The 23,334-nt window shown below is 38.0% G+C and overlaps 1 protein-coding gene across 6 annotated transcripts in view; it reads right to left on the reverse strand.

Annotated features, from left to right (window-relative positions):
- Positions 1–23,334, reverse strand: part of CTNNA2 (catenin alpha 2) — a 1,178,402-nt gene that overhangs the window by 65,342 nt on the left and 1,089,726 nt on the right. For all 6 annotated transcript variants that reach the window (XM_050752972.1, XM_050752976.1, XM_050752977.1 and 3 more), the window contains 2 exons: positions 15,256–15,407; positions 6,373–6,486 (listed from right to left, as the gene is read on the reverse strand). In XM_050752972.1, the coding sequence (XP_050608929.1) occupies positions 6,373–6,486; positions 15,256–15,407 (266 nt within the window). The remainder of the gene's footprint in view (positions 1–6,372; positions 6,487–15,255; positions 15,408–23,334) is intronic.

Raw genomic sequence — 23,334 nt, forward strand, 5'->3', positions numbered from 1 at the left:
ATGGTGCTGAAGTGCGTCTAGTGTCCCTGAGCATGAGAAGGCTGGCATGAGCCTTATGGAGAAAATACATGTGTTAGCTAAGTTTCAATCAGGCATGAGTTACAGAGCTATTGGCTGTGAGTTCAATGTTAATGGATCAAAAATATAAAGTGTCTAAACAGAAACACCCATTAAACATAGTTATGTATTGATCAGCTGAAGAAAATGTGTTGACTGGCAGCTCTGAGGAACCTAATGCTGTATTTCCCCTAGGAGCAATGATTAAATATTTGCTAATTAAACGTTCATGATGACTTCATAGAACATAACTATCAGGAGTAATGAGAATCAACTACGTTTGTTAAACACCATTTAGGTAGCAAGCCCTGAATGAAATGTTTGACATCACCTTATCACATCCTAGCAAAACTGTATGCAACCTGCTTCACAGACAGGGGAATGTGAATAGGCGCTTCCATTTCCCTGCTTCTGGGATACACATATTTTCCAGAAGACAGACCAAGAGAGTACAGTTTGGGGGACTGCAGTTTCTGCAATGAACAAGTAAAATAACACAGGAAAAATGCTTCTTCCTAAATTGTAAATCTTCTCCCGGTGTGAGTGAATAAATTTGGAAGGACTAATAACTAGTATCAGGCAATGTGAGCTCAGAAAAACTGGGTTCAACAAGGGCTCTGTAGCTGACATGGGTTAAGACTTCAGTGTTATATGGATCTATCATTGATCTCTTCAGATGGAATATGGGTATAGTAAATCATTACCTCAAAAGGTGATGGTGGGCAGCAAATTAAATGTGTTTTTTCAAAAAAAATGAAAGCAAGCATGTATAGAATTATCATTAACATTATATTATAATTTCCGCCATTAGTTTGCCTTTCCAACTACCACTCTGGCTCATTAGTTGCCATAGGGAAAGGGATGGGCTTGGGGTCTATGTGACCATCTATAAATAGAAGATGGTTATGATTCCTTATGTATATCAACAAATACTGGGTACTGTGCTGAGACTTATGTATGTCAAACAACAATCTACTTAATCATCCTAATACTATTACTATCCCCATTTTAATAATAATATGTAGGCCCAGAGAAATTCATAAAATTCCTAATATCACAAAATAGGCTGTAGGAACAGGATTCAAACCCACTTGAACTAAGATCATTCTTAACCATTATACACAACTGGATCATCAGTTGTGCGTGGCCATGCAGCTTACCCATTGCTCGCCAGGCTGTGCATCCTGGTGGATGCCATAGACATGAGTTGCATATGGTGTCTGATTTGCCTAACAGTATCCTTTCCAGATGCTTCTTACTAATAGCCACATCTACTAACTTCCATGGATGCATGCATGTGGCTTTAAATAGCATGTGTACATATTTTTGGATATGCACGTGTATGTGTAAATTTTAATCCATATGTAAAAATCCAGACTTGCATGAATACTATTGTTAAGATATTTAAAATACTGTGTCTTAAAAGATATTGTTAAAATAGCTTTAAAATCTGTATTTAAAAAGGTACTTGATATACATGAGTTTATTATAACCTCACATTTGCAATGTTGTGTTCATAGCAAGACAGCTATTCCACTATATTTGAGATACGTTTGATTTACAGAAATTAAATATGCACCTTTTTCCTTAACTATCCCTTTCTGATGACCTATTGCTGTTTTTGGTTTATTGTCCTCCTCATACAAAAGAGCGAATTGTGCTTTACTTAGACCTCACAGGTCCTAAACCACCATCATTTAAAGCATTCGCTAGGTGCTTCTTTGTAAAAGAATTTGTAAAACTATCAGCAGACTCCCAGAGTCAATGTTCAATCCCCAGATGAAAAGCAATGCACATTTCATTGTCCCAACACAAGGTTAATTTGTGCACTGAAAGGTGTATACTTCTCTGTCAACTATAGCACTTGGGTCTCCATTATACAATTTAGCACTTGAATATTAACTGCTTTGCTTTGCTCTCTAATTAATTCCTATGAATGCCCTACTGCTAACTTCTTTATATGCTTCCCTAGGGTTTAGGCTGCCCATATCCTGCCCATAGTAGAAGCTTAATAAACATCTTTTGACTGACTGCTTAAACATTTTTCCACTCACTGCATTAACATAATTCAAGAGAAGTTGCCAGAACTGACACATACATTCTAAGGACACAATTCTGAAGAAAAACTGTCCCCTCCAATGTAAGTTTGCAAAGGAAGATATGATTTTGACTCTAGAGATGCTTGACCTGCATAATACACTTAATGGTGTGTGACTTGGGTGAAAGCATCCTTCCATTTGCCTCTGCTTATGTAGCTGTCAATGAGCTGAAGTCTCTTCCTAAATATTCTTAAAATGCTCTTGCTTTTAAAAATTCATAATTGACCTTTTCTGAAACTGGAATTTAAAAAAAAGGTTATCTATAAACAGTAGATCACAAACTGTGAAATTTGCAAGTTAATCAAATTAGAATTCAACACATGAGTTTTAATTAGGTCTTATCAATGTAACTCAGCAGTTTGAAATGTTAACACATTAAAGCCATTCTAGCTAGAAAAAAATAGAAGCCAGCTACATTGAAATCAAACTCAATATAAAATACCTAACATGCAATTGTTCATTCCCTCAAACTAAGGGAACATGAGAAAAATTATCTTCATGGCCAAGAGGAAAGGGGACATATCAGATTTTCTGTTTGTATGATATGATTACCCGGGACAGGTTAAGTTTCTGGTTTTCACAGTAGCCAAGCACAGATGTCCAAATTGTTGATCTGCCTGATGTGGGGTCCCAAATTAGTGGTATCAGAGAAATTAATCTAAAAGGATTCCTTCCCCCAACCCCAGAGTCCCTCCCAGCCTTTCCTCTGAACCACCAACCATTTTTTGGTGATTGTTTTAAACCCTACCTATTAAAAGTGAAAATCACTGATAAAAGCAAGCAACCATTCAAGTAGCACTGAATCCTTTCTTCAGTTTAAATCTCAAGGAGATTTTGATATAATTATCTTCTAATTTCCGGAGAAAAAAATTATTTTTAAAGTCTTTGGATCCCCAAATTGACAAGCGTTCATTTCTTAAGCATAGAGCAAGAGGCTAACATTAAGTTTCAAGTACAAGAATGTTTATAAATAACAATTAAAGGGACTAAAGCTCAATGTGCCTGTTTCTACTCACTTGACTTTAAAGCAGTATAATAAATATAAGTAGTTAAGAAGTGGGTCCTTTGATTCTTACCCGTCTCTAGCTGTGAAGTGAATTGGAAAATTGAGGTAATTGTCCCATTAACTCAAGTAAAAACTCTCATGATTGCCTGAATTATCCAACTCTTTCAGGTGAAATTAGCCAGCCTTCTAATGAATGATTAGCTCAAGCCACAAGCATCATCACCATTACCACCAACTTAATTATTACATATTTATATGACAAATCCTGTGATACATTTTATCATATAATTCTTCCTTTGACCTTATGAGGTAGCGTATGAGGAGATGAAGTGTGGAGAGGTTAAGAAAGTTGCCCCAAAGTCACACAGCTTCACTAAGTCCATATTTAAAATCAGGTCTGTGTGACTCCAAATAATATATTGTATCACCAAGGTTAAGTGCCCAGCAATTGTCACTAACCTATTTTAACTATGTCAACCTGTGGAGAAACAGTTTATATTATGTCATGTCTAGGATCAAAGGGTACCACACATCACCTCCATATTTTATCAGATCACCACCATCCATATTGATTCCCATTCATCTTCCCTCATCACTCCCGCCCCCACTCTCCTCTCCCTCAGAATGTTGTAGGCAAGCAGCAGACATGGGCATATAAAGGAAAGTTTGTAAATACTTTAATTCCAGAATTTGAGAGCAATGTTGGATGGGGTTACTAAAAGCTTATCTCCCACTTAAACCTTCTTATAGATTAATTAATCATTTTCAGAAAGGGAAACTTCTCTAAATGTGAACACAAAGTAATATCATTAACATGGGAGGACTTGCTGCAGGGAAGAACAAATGCCTCTGTCAAAGACAAAGTTCGCCGCCTTCACAATTTGGACCAACTTAGCACACTTTGCTGGTCAAAAGTCTGACCATCTATCATTTCAGCAATTCAATGCACCCTCTTATTTCCAACTTAACAGCCATAATTCCATGTCTCTGATTTGTCATCATATAATTACAGGCTAAAATAGGCTGACTCAGTAAGTAATGCTGTCTGCTGCAAGTTAATCATACAGGCCACATGATGGACCTCAAAGACAAATGAGCAAGTGTTGAATTTATAGGAGTGCTCTGTTCTTACTATCTTGGACCCTGTTTATAATTCATGCTGGAAAAACTCTCAGAAAAGACTCTAGTGTGAAGAAATAATAGATGATAAAGACAGGAGTCTCTGAATTGTATTTCCGCCCATCATCATTGACTTGAAGGCTAATGTAAATAAGGCTAGAATTCTGTTCTCAGTGAAACAGAAGTATATTGGGACTCTATTCTTCCTTGTAAAAGTGGGACTGGTCATGACATTTTGACAAGATGGTGATTATAAAGCAAGATGAGTTGTACAACCTGTCTTTGTCTTTAAGAAAACTAGTCAGTGGATACTAGGCTGCATGTATACTGAGTTGCAGTTAGTCAGTCAAATTGACTGAATTGCTTCATGTTTGGATGAATTATTCAAAATTGCCCTTTGTCAGTGACAAAAATGCTGGTTTTACTTAATTCTGAAGATGAAATGACTGTTTAATTAGTCTGACGTTTTGCCAACACAGAGTCAAAAGAATTTCAAGTTACTGACCTTTCCAATTTTCAACATTTTAGGGGGGATTAAATAGAATCTGCAAGGAAATTTTGAAATAGGGGGCTAAATGCCTACTTTTCTGTTGTCCCACCATCATGTGATCAGAAAGGATTTCTCTTAGAAAGGATAATTATCACAGTCATCTTTATTGAGCATTTACTGTATGTCTGATATTGTGCCCATTATTTTACAAATATTAAGGAATTAAATCTTCATAAGAATCCTATCAGGTAACCCTATTATTCACATTTTAGGGATGATAGGTCTGAAACTCAGAAAAATTAAGCAACATGTAGCTTTGAGCATGGTTCTAATGCTGCTCTTTATAATTCAAAACCAAATCTGTCTGAAAACAAAGCCTTTGTCTTTAATATTCTTTTACCTTCACATCCCTCCTATTGATGTTTGTTTATATCTTTTGGGTCACTTGATTGTTGGCTGAGAATTTCAGGGCATAAAGCATGTAAGAGAAATTGGGTTTTAGACACAAAGTCTTTCTTGACTAAACGTCTCCTTCAAGTCCTCTTTATTTAACCTCTGATTATTTTTCTTTCATAATTCTTAAGGCAGTGTGGGCTTTCTGGGGTTTCCCAATTTCTATTTTAAATTACCAGCTCTTTCTCAACATCCTGCTTTCTATTCATTATCTTTTATTTAAATAAAACTTAACACAGAAAATTAGAATATCTAATTCTCAGTTATACTATAATCGGATTGTTTTTACTCTTCGGAAACTGAGCCTTTAAGGGGAGGAAAATTTCATCCTCCTATTCAATCTCTAAAGATTTCATCTCTCACCACCAGCTTGATTACGTACAGCTACCCTCTGGGTGATGCAGCTAATCAGATTGATCCAAATTTAGGATGCTCTTTGGACCAAATGCATTGGTGAACAGTATCATGGATTACTCAAACGTCAGGCAGAGCTGGTACTCTCTCTCTTGCTTCCTGATCCTTAAACTTGCATATTTCTAATTTGTCTCTAATTTATTTTTCTATCATATGGCAGACAGATCTAGGAATACCGCCATGGGAGTAGACAGGCATCATTAGGAAACAAAACATTCTCTATCTAATGGTCTTGAACCCATTTCAAAAGATATGATCTTAGATATCATAGAACATAGGCCATTGTATGGAGCAACAGCCCAGCCATTAACAAAGTAGTACCCCGATTCCCCATTTGTCATTGCCTCTTGTGTTGACAAGCTCGGAGACTTCAGGAAGAACAATGGTGACTGTGCCAATGCAAAATTTGCTGTATTACAGTGTCCTCTATCAGTTTATCATCCAGTTGTAATACCCAACCCCAACAAAATCAATTATACACATAAAAGCTTGCTATGATGTGGTTGCTATGTTTCTAGTGATACCAAAAGAGGGGAGTTAGAGGAATCAGGAGCAGTGGTGGTTATTTTCACTGTGTAAAACGTGATTTGCTATAAACCACCTCAGATGAGAGCACAGATTTCTGACCCATGAATCTCTGGGGTACCACGTCTCTGGAGTTTAGAAATACCCTCAAACCATTTTAGTAAACACAGGCCATGTGGGCCAAGCCAAAGTCTTACATGTCCACTCACCCGTGCGCTCTGCCCTGCAATGAGCTGGTCATCCTCAGTCTGAACACTTGTCCTACTACGCACATCGTAATCTTCCTGCTCAAAGTCAGAATCATCCTCTAGTTCTTCTGGGGTCTAAAGACAAAAAGAGAAAAATCAGCATATTTAAATTGATAACCTTCACCCCCATCCACACACTTCATTGCAAAGGCTAAATATCCCTCAGAAAGCAGAGCTCATAGCATCCTACATAGCATCCACACAGCTATGTGGGTGGGTATTAGCTGGAATGCAGTCAGAAAAATCAAGCTGCCCTAATTTACTTTAAAATATATATTTTATTATTTCCTCATACAGGTATAGTAAGTCTAACTTGAAGTGATATGCTAATTTTAAGAAAAATTATATTTGTGTATTATTTCTACCCATCCAAATCGATTGAAAGAAAAGAACCATCAACAACAAAATTTACACCTATGCTTCTATAATGCCACTTTTGCTCTATAAACAAAAAAAGTTGATTATCTCCAGGCCAAAGGCTAGACCTGAGGGAATAACTGGTCACAAAGCCATAAGGTATAAAGGTTATAAGCACAGGCTCTAGAGTCAAGACTGCCTGAATATGAGCCCCTGTGTGCTCATAAATAAACTATCTTACCTCTCTTAGTTTGACTTCTTCCTCTGTAAATTGAGGTTGATAACAGTAGCTACCTCTATGATTGCTGTGAAGATTAGGCAATGTGTTCTCTGTATAGTGTCAGACACAGAGTAGGTATTTTTTAAATGTTTGCCGTCATTATTACTTGGGGTTTGTTGTTTGTTTAGAGACAGGGTCTCACTGTGTAGCCCAGGCTGGAGTATAGCAGTGTGATCTTGGCTCACTATAACTTCCAGCTCCCAAGTTCGAGTGATTCTTGTGCCTCAGCCACCCAAGTAGCTGGGATTACAGGTTTACACCATCATGCTTGGCTACTTTTTGTATTTTTAGTAGAGACAAGGTTTCACTGTGTTGGCCAGGCTGGTCTTGAACTCCTGGCCTCAAGTGATCTGCCTGCCTTGGCCTCCCAAAGTGCAAGGATTACAAGCATGAGTCACTGTGCCTGGCCCATCATCATTATTAGGATTTTTAAATCAATTCATTCAACAAAGTTTATGAAATGAAGCTACTGATTACCACATACCCATAAAGGATTTAATAACTTTTACATATATATTATCAATTTAGCTCAGATGAGCACAGTGACATTAGGGATCTTTCTCTATTTAGAGGTAATACAAGGTGCAGATAAGTTAAGACATGTGCCCCATGTCCCTAAATTAGTTAATAAAGAACCAGAAGTTACATCTAAACACCCAAGTGTATCTGACTCCAAACATACTTCTCATTAGTTTTTGTTGTAATTTATTCACATAACAAATTTAGCAAGACGTGAAGTTATAAAATGGCTTAAAAAGAGTAGAGTTAGATCAAGATCCTTTCCAATCTATAACGTCAGTGATAAGGAAAAGATAAGAAAGAATCCATAAGCCCAGGAGTAAAATACCTTTCCATCTTCAATGGCAATAATAATAGATAACTGTGCATTAAGCGCTTAACATGTGTCTGTCAATGTTTTTCCTAAGTGCTTTACAGGCACTAACTCATGCAGGTTTCTTAACACTCCTTTGATGTAGACACTATTTTCTCCATTTTCCAGGTAAGAAAACTGAGGCATGAGAGGTTTTATCGTGCTCTAAGGCTTTGCTAACTCTATGAGGTTAAATTCAAAAGGTGGAAGGATGGTGGACAAAAGTAAGAGAGTGAATCAGTGTGAGATTAACCTGACAGAAGATGGTCTTCCACAGACTGCCTCTTGGCATATAGTAGGACCACATTCCAGGGTGATGCCTTTCAAAAGAAAAGAGTAGACCGCAAGGAATACCAGTGATGCAGTTGCCCATTCCCCATCCAAAAGGGCACATTTTTTTCCTGCTGGTTTCTTTGGCTACCACAGTGTAATTAATCAGGTGTGGTTATTGATGAAGCCTTGAGATTGGTCAGACAGGCATAAAATGGGGTCCTTCATGCCAATATCACGTTATGCCTAGTAATTTTCCAAGCTTTGGCATATCACACTTGTTTTTCCTTCTCTCTCACCATCAACCTTATTAACATTCACTCAGTCATCTATAGATGTTTACTTTCATAGGAATATTAAAATAAGGAGAGAAGAAAGAGGTTTTGTTCCCATATTTTATTAACTAAAGCAGGGGTACAGTAGGCAGAGCCCAGTTCAAATAACTGGTTGTGTTTTTATTGTGGACAGAGACAATATTCTCTGATCATTCCTCCCTCTTTTGCAGTGTACTGTGGGACAGTTATAGCAAGTTGGTAAATTCAGCTGACAGATGAGATGACAAGATTACAAGCACTTTTTGTCATTAGTTCTTGAAAGAGAAAAAGTAAAATCGAAAATCTCATTTAACAAAAATAAGCAGAATATGGCAGTGCTTATAGTACTGCCTCCAAACATTTCAGTGATCTGTGCATTTAGTAGAGGAGTCCATGACAAACCCAACCTGGCAGCATAAGGCTAATAATGATGAGTTTTTATTCAAGTGACAATGGCCCAAGAACCAAAATAAAGAAAAAAACATTAAAATCAAAAGAGATATTAACCTGGATGAAGACTCAGGGGACCTGCATGTTTTGACCTAACTCTGCCACTCACAAGCTATATGTCTTTGGCAAGTCACTTAGTTTCACTGCTTCTGTGTCTCCCTGCTCATAAAACGGAGATTATAATTGCTATTTGCACTTTCTGCCCCACAGGACTCCTGAGCTCAGATGTATAGGAAAATGCTTTAGGAACCATAAAAATTAACTAAATTCATAAATGATGGTGATAATTACTGTGCTTAATAATAAAATACAACACCTAATAACAACAACAGCAATAATAATGGCAATCATTGTTTATCACCCACTATGGGACAGGCATTCAGCTAAAGAATTTGATCCTTACAAAAACCTAATGAAATAAATGTAATCTCCATTTTATAGGTGTGTGAACAGGCTCAGAATTGTTGAGTATATTTCCCAAAGCATCACACCTAGCAAGCGGCAGAGGTGGACAAGTTGAAGGTTTCAGAGCTCATGCTTTTAACCATCACAAATACCACCAGACAAACAGATGAGCTTAAGCTATTTTCATGTGCCTTAAACATGAAACATAACCATCCAACCTATCCATATAAATAGTTCTGTGCATGTGCAGTTTGCTAATTGCATGTGAGTGTGTCTCCTACTCATGGCATTAATTTTTGAATTACTCATTTTTAAAACTGTGAGTGCTATTTTTTAGTTGGTCAAAGACCTCCATGAATTAAAGGAAACATGGAAAATTACAGAGGATCTGCAAATGGGCCCAGGAAGATTACACTTGTATTACTAGATAGTGTTACAGGGTAAAGGAATACATAAAATAAATAGTTCACTGTACTGAAGGATAGAGACTGACGGTGAAAGTTCTATGTGCTCTTTGGGAAGGCCTTTCTCAATAAACAGAAACCACTTAAAGTCTACTCCTAGTTTCCTGCTTCCACTACTTTCTGTTTTGTTGTCGAAGTGGGTCATATCTGTAAAACGGCACAAAGTATTCAGACTCTAAAATCTCTCTGAAGAGTCTATGAGAGATCGACTTGTGCTCATTACAGGGGCCAGCCAAGGGAGATCATGTGGCTTGACCAGGGTCATACCACATGTCAGTTGTAAAACAGGACCCATTCATCTGCTGCTGGTGCTCGATTTCCTCTGCAACAGCCTCTATAGAGAAACACAGTGAGAAAGTATTGAAGGATTCAGTCATTTCACCTGGACATGTGAGTTGTTGAGTAAATTTTACACGTGAGCCCAGGCGAAATGACTCTGAGTCCTTCAGTATTTTCTCATGTCTCATAAAATGTAATAAGAACCATTGAAAGAAAGGGCCCAAATGTGTATGAGAATTTCACTGGGAGAAGGCTGAGAATATAGGTTGGCAAGAGAGTTGAAAAGATGCATGAGGTAGGATTTCCCAACAGAGCTCAACACCACTGGAATGGGCTGCAGACTAGAAAATCAAATTAGAGATCCAAAGGCCTAAAACAAAACAAAACAAAACAAAATAAAATAAATTTTAATCAGGGGTGATTGGCAACCAGCGACTCTGGCCTGGCCTGGATTACTCTGGAGGCTCCTACCTGATCTTGCTTCTGCTCTTGCCCCATACATTCTGTTCTCACTAGCATAGCCATGGTGGTTCTTTTAAGGTCTAAGTCAGATCACACTATTCCCCTGGCTCAGAACCCTCCAATGGCTCGCAACTCATTCAATAAGGTCCCTTAGGTCTCTAGGCCAAGTTCCTGGCTCCAACCTTTGCACTTGCCATTCCCTCTGCCTGAAACATACTCTGCCTGAATACCGTTAGGGCTTATTTCTTCTTCCTTCTCCCAGTATCTTCTCAAATGCCACCCAGGTATTTCCTTTCATAAGATCCACGCCCACCAGAAGCTCTATCCCTTTAGGCTACTTTGGTTTTCTCTGTGGCCCAATGTCTGACATTATATTTCCTTGTTTATTCTCTGTCTCCTACCGGAAGAATAGAAATCCTGTGAGGGTTATAAGCTTTCAGCAAATAAATGAATAACCAAGACAGAATTACCAATTTTTAATAATACTGAACTATTTCTAACTAATAAAACTAGACACCTTAAGAGGCCATGTTGATTAACAGGATAGTGACAATCTATAATAAGTAAATTTTGTTGCATAAGTAGTTTATAAAGTCTTTTCAACCCTTTTATTTTTTAACTGTGACAAACATTGACTCCAGCTCCTATAATTTTGATAATACTATTGACTTATTTAACAAGTTCTAGTTCATTAATTGACTATATAAAGACAAACTTCATCCTACCAGAATGAAGAAAAGAAATATTTCCTGGGAGCATGCTAAGTGCTAGATCTATGCTACTCCTTCATAACTGTGGTAACATTTGTCACCACTTGTGTACAAATGAAGTGCAGACAGGTAATTAGCATGCTGATGATCCCAGAATAGTTGAGCTGAATTCCAAACTTTACTGCTTTAAAGCACCCTCACGTAATTTTTTTCATGGTGCCCTTAGGCTAAAAAAACAAGAACAAACAAATAACTATAACAATTATGTCCATTATGCAGAGTTTGGCCCAATCAACCTAATCAATTTTTATAACCTATAACAACAAGTTATTATTGGTACCTGTTATATACTGTACTTCTTTCTTCTCAAATGTTGGAATCTAAATGGACACTCATCAATTCTAGAGATTCCTTTTTAGCAGTGATTGCTACAAACCCAGCAGCACATATGAATCAAAAGATATGTACCAAGGTAATGTTTAAACTGTGATTTGTAACTAATATTTCATACAGAATTCAAGAGATGTCTATGTGCTACTTTGAAATTTTAAAATATCTGGCAATGCTCCAGGGCACCTTGATACATAGTTTGGGAGATGTGAAGTTAAACTACAGACCTTTATCTGAACCCTGTTCCAGGCCCTATTATTTCTTTTACCTGCTTTTGAAAGTATCATACACAACCAAATTAATGAGTTCCAAATGCAAAAGATTCATCTATAGATATCATCATAGATCTTTCACAGTCATTCTTACAAGAAGCCACTACTGTTTCATTGAATACAAATCTCCTGACACCAAGATATTACCACCTTCTACCCTACCCACTTATCTTAATTTACAACGCAAAAGTTTAACTTTTTGTCTTGAATATATACTTGGTCCTCATTATTTATGGATTCCTTACTTATTTGTCTACTCTCTAAAATTTATTTGTAATCCCCCAAATCAATAACTATCTTGTTATTCCCAGACATCAAGAGTATAAAAAATCTGAGTCACAGGATGTGCATGTTTCCAGCTAAGGTCAAGCACCACAGTGCTCTGCCTTTTTGTTTAAGGTCTCATACTGGAAACAAGTGCTCTTTTTCTGGTCTATTTAGTGCCACTTGTCTTGTGCTTTTTGTTGGTGATTTCTCTATTTAAAATGGCCTCCAAGTATAGTGCTGAAGTGTCATCTAGTGTTCCCAAGTGCAAGAGGTGTGATGTACCCTACATAAAAACACATGTGTGTTAGATAAGCTTTGTTCAGTCATCAGTTAGCACAGTTGGCCATGAGTTCAGTGTTAATGAATCAACAGTATATTGTTTTGTTTTGTTTTGTTTTTGAGACGGAGTCTCACTCTGTCACCCAGACTGGAGAGCAGTGGTGTGATCCCAGCTCACCATAACCTCTGCCTCCCACGTTGAAGCAATTCTCTTCTCTCAGTCTCCCAAGTAGCTAGGATTACAGATGCACACCACCATGCCCAGCTGATTTGTGTATTTTTTTTTTTTTTTTTTTTTTTTTTTTTTTTAGTAGAGATGGGGTTTCACCATGTTGGCCGGGCGCAGGTGATCTGCCTGCCTTGGTCTCCCAAAGAACAATACATATTACAGAAGGTGTCTTTGAACACAAACTCACATAAAACAAGGTTAAGTATTGATCAGTTGATAAAAATGCGGCCAGAAGCTCACGGTCACCTAACCCTGCATTTCTCCTAGGAGCAATGATTCAAGATTCACAAATTTGGTGTTCACAGTGAATTTGCAGAACACTACTGTAAGAAATGAGAAATGACTATATGTTGGTCTGCCAGATTTGTGTATATATTTGTAAGCCACTTTGTGGGGATAATCAGAAAATTCCTATGTACCTGACAGATCCCAATGGACAAGCCTCAGGAAGAAGGAAAAAAAAAAAGTTTTATGAAGGAGGGGTAGAGTGGATTGCTCCAAGAGAAAAGGGAGGTTCTGAAAGCTGAGGCTGGAATACAGTAAGAACAAGCTTTGTCTACTTCAGAGGGTTGCCTGGAGCTGGCCTGAAGCACTCGGATACCAACATCACCATTAAATATGTATTGACTGCCAAGAGACAAGATGATAAAGAACTTGACCCTTCAGGGTCCTTTCTGTATTAGTTTTGGGGGAAAAAAATCTTTCTTTGCAGCCTGTGGGAAGGAAGGAGGTATGGTCAAATTTTCTGGGAAAGAAACAATTCTACCTGTCTTATTGTCTATCTTCCTTAGTACAAGGGATTTTTTTAAAGTAGACTCAACCATTACATTCAGACAGAAAACCAAGAAATCATTTAAGTGCAAAATGAAGCCATTTGGGTGCTGAATGGAGAAGGATTTTAAAAATAACAATTTGTACATACTGTACACTTCTCTCCTAAATTTTAAGTGGTGTGAAATCCATCTAATCAAATCACTTAAAATGTCGAGATAGAGAAATGACACTTCATGTGACAAAGTTATGACATTTTATCTAAAATTGTGTGTGTATGTGTGTGTGTTACAGCTCATGAATGAGCAAGTGAATGATGGCTATAAACTTCCTCAGCCTCCCAGATAAATGGTTGTCACAAACATATGAAGGCTAACAAAGCAGAAAAATGGCAAAAGAGGGAATATATCTTGAGGATTACAGTGGGATTTAGTACCAAAAATGCTTTGAAAATATAACTCTCATGCTCTATTACCTTATTTCACAAGTTAGTACATAATGGGAAAAAATGATCTAATTTGTTATGGGCCTAAAAGGCTGACTATCTTCCCTTGTCCTCTCTTTCAATTATTTTATCCCTTTTCTCTGTCATCCTCCCATCTTTCTAGGCATCTCTCTCTCCCTCTTTCTAGCGCACACACGCGCGCACACACACACACACACACACACAGAGATTTAGGCTCTGTGCCAAACAAAACACCATAGTGTGCCATAAAATGATATTTTGGATACATTTGGTTAAATAAAATGTATTTTTAAAATCATAACTAATTTCACCTTTTTCTTTTTTCCTTTTTAGTGTGTTTACTAGAATATTTTAAGTCACAAGTGTGGATACCATTCTACTGGACAGCATGCTTTTGAGATTAGCACTGCAGAAGCCCCACTTCTGCTTCAATTATAACAGCCATAAATGTGCTTTTGCATATGCAGTATCTTTGAAGAAATAAAGATTATTATGTGGCTAATAAATATGTGTGAACATTACTATGCTAAACTGTTGGTTAGATAAGGAGAAAAAACTTCGTCTTATAATGGATTATAAAGCAGTTAAATAAAATGAGGTTAGCTAGATGTCTTAACAGACATATGTGAATGTGCCTTGTGGGTGAACAAAGAAAGTTATAAATGAAACTATACGAGATTTTAAATCAACTATAATATGTATTTTCTAGGCCTGTGTATATATATTAATTGTTTAGACAACATTTTGGAAGACACACCTACCTGACAACAGAAGTCTGAAGATGGGAAGATAGTGGAGTAGGAAATAAGAGGTTTGATGTTAGGCTATCCAGCCTTATTTATACTAAATTATTTTTATGCAAAGAGAATGTAATTATGTACCACTTCATAGTTGCATAATGATAATAACCATTATTATTATGTGTTATTATTATAAACACTACTATGCTGTGTAATCTTCATTTCTTTCTAGCCCATGATCTTTGGATCCTGATGGGAAGAATGTTAGTAAGAGGTACAAATGGAAAATAGCAGGGGTATCCCTAAAGGTTGTAAGAAGCTGAGGAGATAATGCATGCAAGAAATAGGCAGGGAGTTGCCCTTCAGAATATTCAGTGCTCACCTGAGCTCATTGATATTACTTATCCCTTCATAAGTATTAAGCTCACCTTGTCTGACTAAATAAGGAGCCAAACAGCTTACCAAGTTAAACTCAGTAATTACAAAATAAATAATCAATAAGAGAGTTAACTCTTTAGTTTCCTACTAGGAGTTCTGACCTGCTCTGAGCTACAGAGGCCTCACATACCCTGATCATCAGCACAGCCTTTCTGATGTCCCGAACGCCGTCATACACCAGGCGAGAGGCATCGATGAACTCATTCTCCTCAAATGGTTGAGGAACGTTGGCACTCAGGGCTTCAATGGCAACCTCTACTTGTTCAGCAAAGCGTGGCATCACTGGGTTAAAAATAAAAAGCAGAGGATTAGGCAACTTTTCTCTCACTACCTCTCATTCCAGCTTTTGGACAAAGTGGCAGGTGCCCGGGTATTCTAACAGTTAAGTGGAGCAAGACACTCATCTGTCCAGTTTGAAGTGAGCCCAATTTAGTAGTCTTTATGACAGTTACCTCGGCAGCAGGGAAAGAAAACTTTCCCAATTCTTATTCTATGCATAGTGATGGTTTGCAAAAGAGAAAGTTTTTGAAACCTGCCCACAGTAGTGTGTGAATATAGTTTTCATGTTACCCTAACCCCAAACTGAGTTGTATTTCTGCTAGTTACTGCTGGTTACTGGTTACTGTAAATCCTTGGCCAAGTTTTAACCTGTTTCTTTGTCTATAAAATATAATAAAATCCTACTTCATGATTCAGTGGGATAATGCAAAAAAGTTTTGGGTGGAATCTGGCCCTTTGGAAGTATCAATAAATATTTAAGTAGTATTGGATGTTAGAGTCATAGCTGGTGAGTAGTAGACCTTAACCCACGTGGCTTCACAGTCAAGTGTGGATGAAATGATACAACCCATCCCACTTCTGTTAGAAATACAGGACTTGAGACATGGGGGATGGGAGGGTAGAGCAAGGGAAGCTGGGGAAGGACTGTGTAATAGAAAAGAGGGGAACACGGGATATTTCAGCAGAAAGGCCTATGGAAAGAGAAGATCAATGGGCTCAAAGATAAAGTGTTCTATCTTACCAGGACCACTTGGATGTGAAGGAGGACATGTATATAAATTTCTAAAATGCTGACATTTTGTTCTTTTCACAGGGATCCTGCACACACCCTAGAGATTTGTGGAAAGTAAACTCAGCGGAGTGTCTGGAAAACCTCCACTAACTTCTGAAAAGATGCTGCTGATTCACTGATTCTCAAAAATTATAATTCAATTTTCTCAGCTGTTATCCTGTAACAATCAATTCATATAGTAAATGAAAGCCATAAGCATATTTGTTTTATTTACAAGGACAATAAAATACAAACATCATTCATCTATTTCCCTTTCTGAACTTTCATGCCTGATTCCTCTTTATACTCACTTTCATCCTCTGTGGATACTTTAATATCCATTTTAATCCCTGTGTGAGAAATTCTGCTAAATTACTTTACTCTCTAGGGTCAGAGTAATCAAGATAAAACTTTCCTGGAAAAACGTATTTCTACCAGGAAAAGTCAGACTGAAAAAAGGAGGGGAAGACAGCAGGGTTAGAGGAAAACTGTGTGCCCACAGTTCAGTAGAAATTATCGAAACCACAGCATGCATGGGGAAATCTCCTTCTCTGGATGAATTACTGTAATTGGTTCTCTATATTACTTGAATTTCTCATTTGGGCTTTTAAGCTATATTTAGATAAAAGAATTTGGGAAATAGTAAGATGTACTGCCACAAATATGAATCAAATAAAACTACATTTCTAAAAACCACTGCATTAAACTCAGACTATTTGAGTTATTCATTTGTGTTGGGAATAAACTTTTTTAAATGACTGAATAGTGAGCATGAAATTATTTTTGCATATATTAGAATTCGGGAATAAGCATCTTCTTAAATTACAAGTTCCCTCTTTCTTAAACTGCGTTATATTAATGCCACTCCATGATGTCTACGTTGCCATAAGTATGACCATCAGTGATGTTATAGTTCTATGTAATACCGCAAAGTAGCTTTCAGGGGCATAAAACTGTTTATCCCTATGGGTATAACTGATAAAGAATTAGTGCTCCTACATGTATATAAAGTAAATAGACTACTTCCACAAATCAGTAAGGAAAAATATTAAAAACTGACAGAGAATTAGCACACTCAATTCACAGAAAAGCAATCCTTATTGCTGATAGATACACAGTAAGACTTCACTCATAATCAGAGAAATTATAATGCAAACAATGAGATGTAATTCCATACTTATCGACATAGGTAAACAAATTAAAGCATAATAATATTAATCATATTGAGCATGGAGACAAAATGGTACCTTTCTACTACAGATGGGAGCACAATGGTTACACATCGTTTCAGCAAGTGCTTTGACGAAATCTAGTAAAATCCACTCCCTGTGATTTGGGGCATTCTCTAGGGGCTTGGCCAAGTATTAACTTCTAAAGAGATGCTGATTAGGAGGGGTAAGTAATTATACATTAGAGTCACAAAAATGTTTTTGTGTCTCTATGGTTACAGTTGTTTCCTCCTAGGTTATATATTCAAAGGGTTAAGAAGAAAATTATACAAAACCTGAGAATGAAAATAACTGCTTTAAGGGAGCTCTGTCGACAGGCTCTACCCCAGCCCTATTCTGAATCCTCCAACTCATGAACCACTTTAAGATGCTCATTGCACCGGGCGCAGTGGCTCACACCTGTAATCCCAGCACTTTAGGAGGCTGAGGTGGGCAGATCACAAGGTCAGGGGATCGAGACCATCCTGGCTAACATGGTGAAACCCCGTCTCTACTTACAAAACACAAAAAAATTAGCCTGGCCTGGTGGCAGGCACCTGTAGTCCCAGCTACTCGGGAGGCTGAGGCAGGAGAATAGCCTGAACCCAGGAGGCGGAGCTTGTAGTGAACCAAGAGTGCCCCACTGCACTCAAGCCTGGATGAAAGAGCGAGACTCCGTCTCAAAAAAAAAAAAAAAAAAAAAAAAAAAAAAAAAAAAAAACTAGATGCTCATTGCAGATCCACAGACAGTACATCTGGGTGGGAAAAAAGAGACTTAGGGATGTGAATCAGGGGATAGTCAATATATTAAAGTGAATAAGCCCTGAGGTCAAAGTTTGAGTGGGAAAGCAATATCCTTTGAGTAGGAAAAGAAACATCATTTGTGAAAAATTTTAAAATACACAAATGAAAACTGTGCATAATTTAAACATATACATTTGTATATGTTCTTACATGTTCTAAAAGGATATATACCACTTTAAATATAGTAGTTACCTTTGAGATGGAAGGAGAGACATTTGTTATATTAGTCTCTGTTTTTTGTATCTTTGAATCTTTTCATAATTCACATGTTTAAAAAGAAATCAAATTATTCTCAAGGTTGTACTTCTTATAGAACTGGGCTCTGAAAAAATAAAGTTCTATCAGATGGCCCAGAACATGATAGAAACCAATCTGAACAATATCATTAAGTGGGGAAGTCCCTCAGAAATTGTGACTGTAATCAAACACTTAATATTCTGCCTTAGTAACTGCCAACTAAGAAGCTGAGTGGGAAAATGCCCACCCCTCAGACCGCAACCCGCATGAACACACCTTTATTTGCATGAAGACCTTTCTCAAATATAAAGGGGTGAGAAAGGTTATAGTGTTGCTTTGTTTGTGCAAGGTCACCCTGAGGAAGAGATGGGGAGGAGGACAAGGTAGAAGGTGACATTCTATTAGGTTGGTGCAAAAATAATCGCAGTTTTTGCCATCTTGCTAAAACCACCTCCTGGCCTGATACTGCACCCAAGGAAGAGAGAAGAAAGCTAAAACCTAAATGGATGATTTTCATGGGGGATGCTCTGCAACTCAGAATACATCTAGTAATGCTGTGACACCAAGTTTGGAGAAGAGGATTCTATTTGCACCAGCATGGCATACAGTATCTCTCTAGTGAGATTTGGATGGTAGGGCTTTGGTGTAAACAACAGTGTTATTGAGCTGGGGTTGTCAGAAGAGGCAGAAACAATGAACTTTTATGAAGAGATTAGAACAGAAATACCATCAACCTTTCAAGGAAAAAAAAAAGACAGGGGAGAGGGCACAAGTTCTTTATTTTTAAAATAGAGGCTCAGAGTGCAATTGAGCATTAATTAATATTTAAACCATCTTACTATATTCTTTGGCCAGTAAAACATAAAACTTGAAATCATTCAATTGATTACATTTACTGTAACTGACAAGACATCTATTTTTTTTCCTTACCGTAAGTCAGTGTTTTTCTGGGTCTAACCCTTAAGAAACTCTTTCTCTGAGACCAATCCTAAGCACATTCAATATTTATTTTGGGATTAGTCAACTGCTACTGTTCTTTAAACACCAATATCCCTGCTCTCCACATTGCTGCTCTTTGCTCATTCGGTCTTATCCTATTCTGCCTTTAAGAGTGATGAGGCTGGGCACTGTGGCTCACATCTGTAATCTCAGCACTTTGGGTGGCCGAGGTGGGTGGATCACCTGAGGTCAGGCATTCAAGAATAACCTGGGCATCATGGTGAAAACCCACCTCTACTAAAAATACAAAAATTAGCCAGGCGTGGTGGTTAATTCTTCTAATCCTTTGGTAATGTGTAAAAAAACTAGATCCGGTGCAGTGGCTCACACCTGTAATCTCAGCACTTTGGGAGGCCGAGGCGGGTGAATCACAAGGTCAGGAGATCGAGACCATCCTGGGTAACACAGTGAAACCCCATCTCTACTAAAAATACAAAAAATTAACCGGGTGTGGTGGTAGGCACCTGTAGTCCCAGCTACTCGGGAGACTGAGGCAGGAGAATGGTGTGAACCTAGGAGGCGGAGGTTGCAGTGAGCTGAGATCGCGCCACTATACTCTAGCCTGGGCAAGAGAGCCAGACTCGATCTCCCAAAAAAAAAAAAAAACCCCACCACAACAACAAAACCCTAAATACCCCAAAAGTAATACTGAGACAGAAAAAGTTTCAAACTTCCTCAAATATGATGCTGCTTCTGCCTCTTATTAATTAGGACAAAACACAGCATTGCCTTTGTGATTCACACATTATATATTAACAGAGTTTCTGATATAAGAATATAAATAGAAGCTTCTTTCTGTTTTCTGAATTACATCCAAAAACTGTAGGTACCACTTTATAGTTATTTATCAGAAATGCTGATTTGTTCTTAATAGCTTGTGTCCTGAAAGGGTGATCAAAGTCAGAGATAAACTTTTAAATTCTGGCTATATTTCTGTAGGCAGTGCATACACTAGGCCACAAAACGATGACATTCTAGGAGTAATGAAATCAGAGTTAAGTATGCATATAAAAATCAAGGTCGCATCATTCTGCTGTTGGAGGTCCTAAACCAGAGGTGAGAAATTTCTGGAATAAATTCTCCTGAGAGATGTCAGGGGTGAAGTTTCAGAGCACAGGGTGAGTCAGTTAAATGAATGAGAAGTTGTGTTAAATATTTAAATAGGACTGCTGACAACCCAAAGGGCAAAATCCAAAGTCAACCAAAGGTAGTGGAGATGAACAGCCAGGTAACCTCGCCACCTTTAGATATATAAAAGGTGCTTGCCCCCGCTTTAAGCATTCCAATGATTCCCTATAACACAGAGAGAACTATAAAACCTCGTTATGAAGAAACAAACATAAACAAGCATCTATTATCTGCCTATATGGTTCCTGCATCTTTCTGTCTCATCCCTTATTACCACATATTCTCAAATGTTCCAATTAGAATTACTTCAATGTCTCCAAATATGAAATGGACTCATAGCAACATATCCATGAATGATTTATTCTCTCATACTGAAATGTACATACTTGTCTTTGGCCCAGGTGAACTCCTGCTCAATCTTTAATCTCCAGTGTAGAACTAATTGCCATTGTGAAGCTTTCTTTAATCCCCAGAACCCAAAGTAGACAGTGCTCTACAATTCTCTATAATTTTATAGCATCCTAATTTCTCTCACACACACTATTACAGTACTTCGTATACTGTATTAGGCTAGTTCATTGATATTTCTGTATGTCAACTGTTTCACATATGAGTCGCCTTCAGGCAGAGACCATCTCTGCTTCATTCTTTGCATTTAAACCCTCATCCTGCTTCTAGCACAGACAATCTATCCAGTTGGATAGAGAAGGATGAGAAGTAAAAGAAGGGGACAGGAATAAATGGGGAAAATTAAGATGAGAACTCCTTTTGTCATCCAGTATTTCAGGGACAAAATGAGTAGCATCACATTTCACATACCAAGTCTCTCTTTTTCTGCCCATCATTTAGCGTTGGTTCAGTAATTTTATTAAAGAGTATCACGAGTCATTTAACAAGTGATTAGTGGGCATTCTGGGTTTGGTCTCTAGGGATATTTCAGAAACCTGAGCTCAGGATTCTTTCAGGACTCTGCTTCTTCAGAAGGAACATCACCATTGAGCCAGAAGAAAGATTCATAATTCTGTTCTCAACTAGTTCACCAAGTCCAATCAAGCACATCTGCATACACAGGGGTCACCCAACTGTGGTGGTGCAGTCAGATAACATACTCTGAGTGTGTTCCTTGCCAAATTTTATTATGGAGCATAGAGAAAAGGAAATAGACAAAGTCCCTGTTTGAGAAAACCAGTTTGGTAACTGTTAAAATAATAAGAGCATTGAAAGGAATCTAAAAAGAAAATAAAATATCAGGACAGGGAAGGAATTGCAGCTAATTCCAGTGCAGGAATTAGTACAATATCCTCCCCCCATCACAGATAGCCACTGAGCCTCTGCTGTAACAGTTGGAATTTGGTAAAGATTAGGGAAACATCAGAGTAATTGGAGCCAGAAAGTATTAATTTGGAGAAACACTGTGGGGCCTTTCCAGTGGCCTCAATACCAGGTAAGTGTTATTTGATGTTATTTCTACAGGTAAAGTATGCTTTCCCAAAAATGGTTCCTATCAGACACCGCTAAGGGATTATTCAGGTGGCCCCCCAATTAGATGTCACAACAGAGGGGGAAAAAAGGGTAAAAGAGTATGACATAAATTACCAGGGCCCTAAAGTTGACCAAAGGGAACTCTGACGGGCATTTATAAGGCACGGGGTGTGGCTTGACGATTCTACACATCCATGAAGCATAATCAGTTATAAGGACACTGAGTCTGAAGTTCCAGTTCACAGTGAAGTAGAAACTACCCCAAACTGAAGCCATGACACATTTCTCCCTTTAGTTCCACTTAAGAACAGAGGACAAATCATAGAAGCTGGCCAACATTTTATATTAGTGATTTTAGTAAAGAATGTCATGATCATAAATTAAATTAATAGAAGGTCTTTAAGTATTCCTCCCAATTCACCCCCACACGGGGGACTTTAAAAATCCTCAGCTCAGAATCTTTTTAGAGATGTTTGGGTGGGAGCATTACCTACTAGGCAAATAGATCTATATGTCTACTTCACAAATAATGACTATTTCATTTCTATATGTATTTATAGACCCATGCACTCCACCAGGTGTAGGTGTGTGCCTTCCCTAGGAGGTACGAGGGTGGCTGCAATCTTGTTAAAGCACTCGGCTAAGAGTTCCTACACTGTTCAGAGCTTTCACTTCCTACACACATGCACTCGAATCTTGGTTATGACTTCTGACACCACAGGTTAAAGAGCTGCTTCTGCAATTAATGTTTGAATCTCTAAACCTAAGTCAAATTGAATTTTTCCTAATGATGCCATTAGTTTTTTATTCCTTTTGGCATGCACACTGATCTTTATGTACCAGCTTTGTCTTTCTATGTACCATTCCCCTACTCTTACCTGTTCGCTTTGACTCCAACCCACTTGTCCAATCGCCTTGAGCGAATCTAGGCCATTCCTTCTCCAGGATCTAGCTCTGTTATTCCTCTGTCCCCCTCCTGTCCACATACTGCATGGCTTCATTTTGCCTCAGTGGATCTTTTGTGCTCTAAATGCCACTGCACAAGGTAATAAGGCTATTATACCAGCATTTGAGTATGTCCCTATTAACTCCATGTTGTGGGATTTGTCCACACCCCCTAGGACTGTTGTATCTAGTTATGCCATTCATTACCCTTATGGTTTCTCCTATCCTCATGTATTTGCAAATATGTATGTGTGTGTGATCGGTGCCTCTGAGAGGGCGCCCAGTGATTCTTTTTCTCCTGGTATTCATGCCTTTGTGTTATCTCCTCAACCTTGAATGTGAGCTGGAACTAGTT

The sequence above is a fragment of the Macaca thibetana genome, chromosome 13 (genome assembly GCF_024542745.1).
Source record: "Macaca thibetana thibetana isolate TM-01 chromosome 13, ASM2454274v1, whole genome shotgun sequence".
NCBI classification, from domain to species: domain Eukaryota; kingdom Metazoa; phylum Chordata; class Mammalia; order Primates; family Cercopithecidae; genus Macaca; species Macaca thibetana.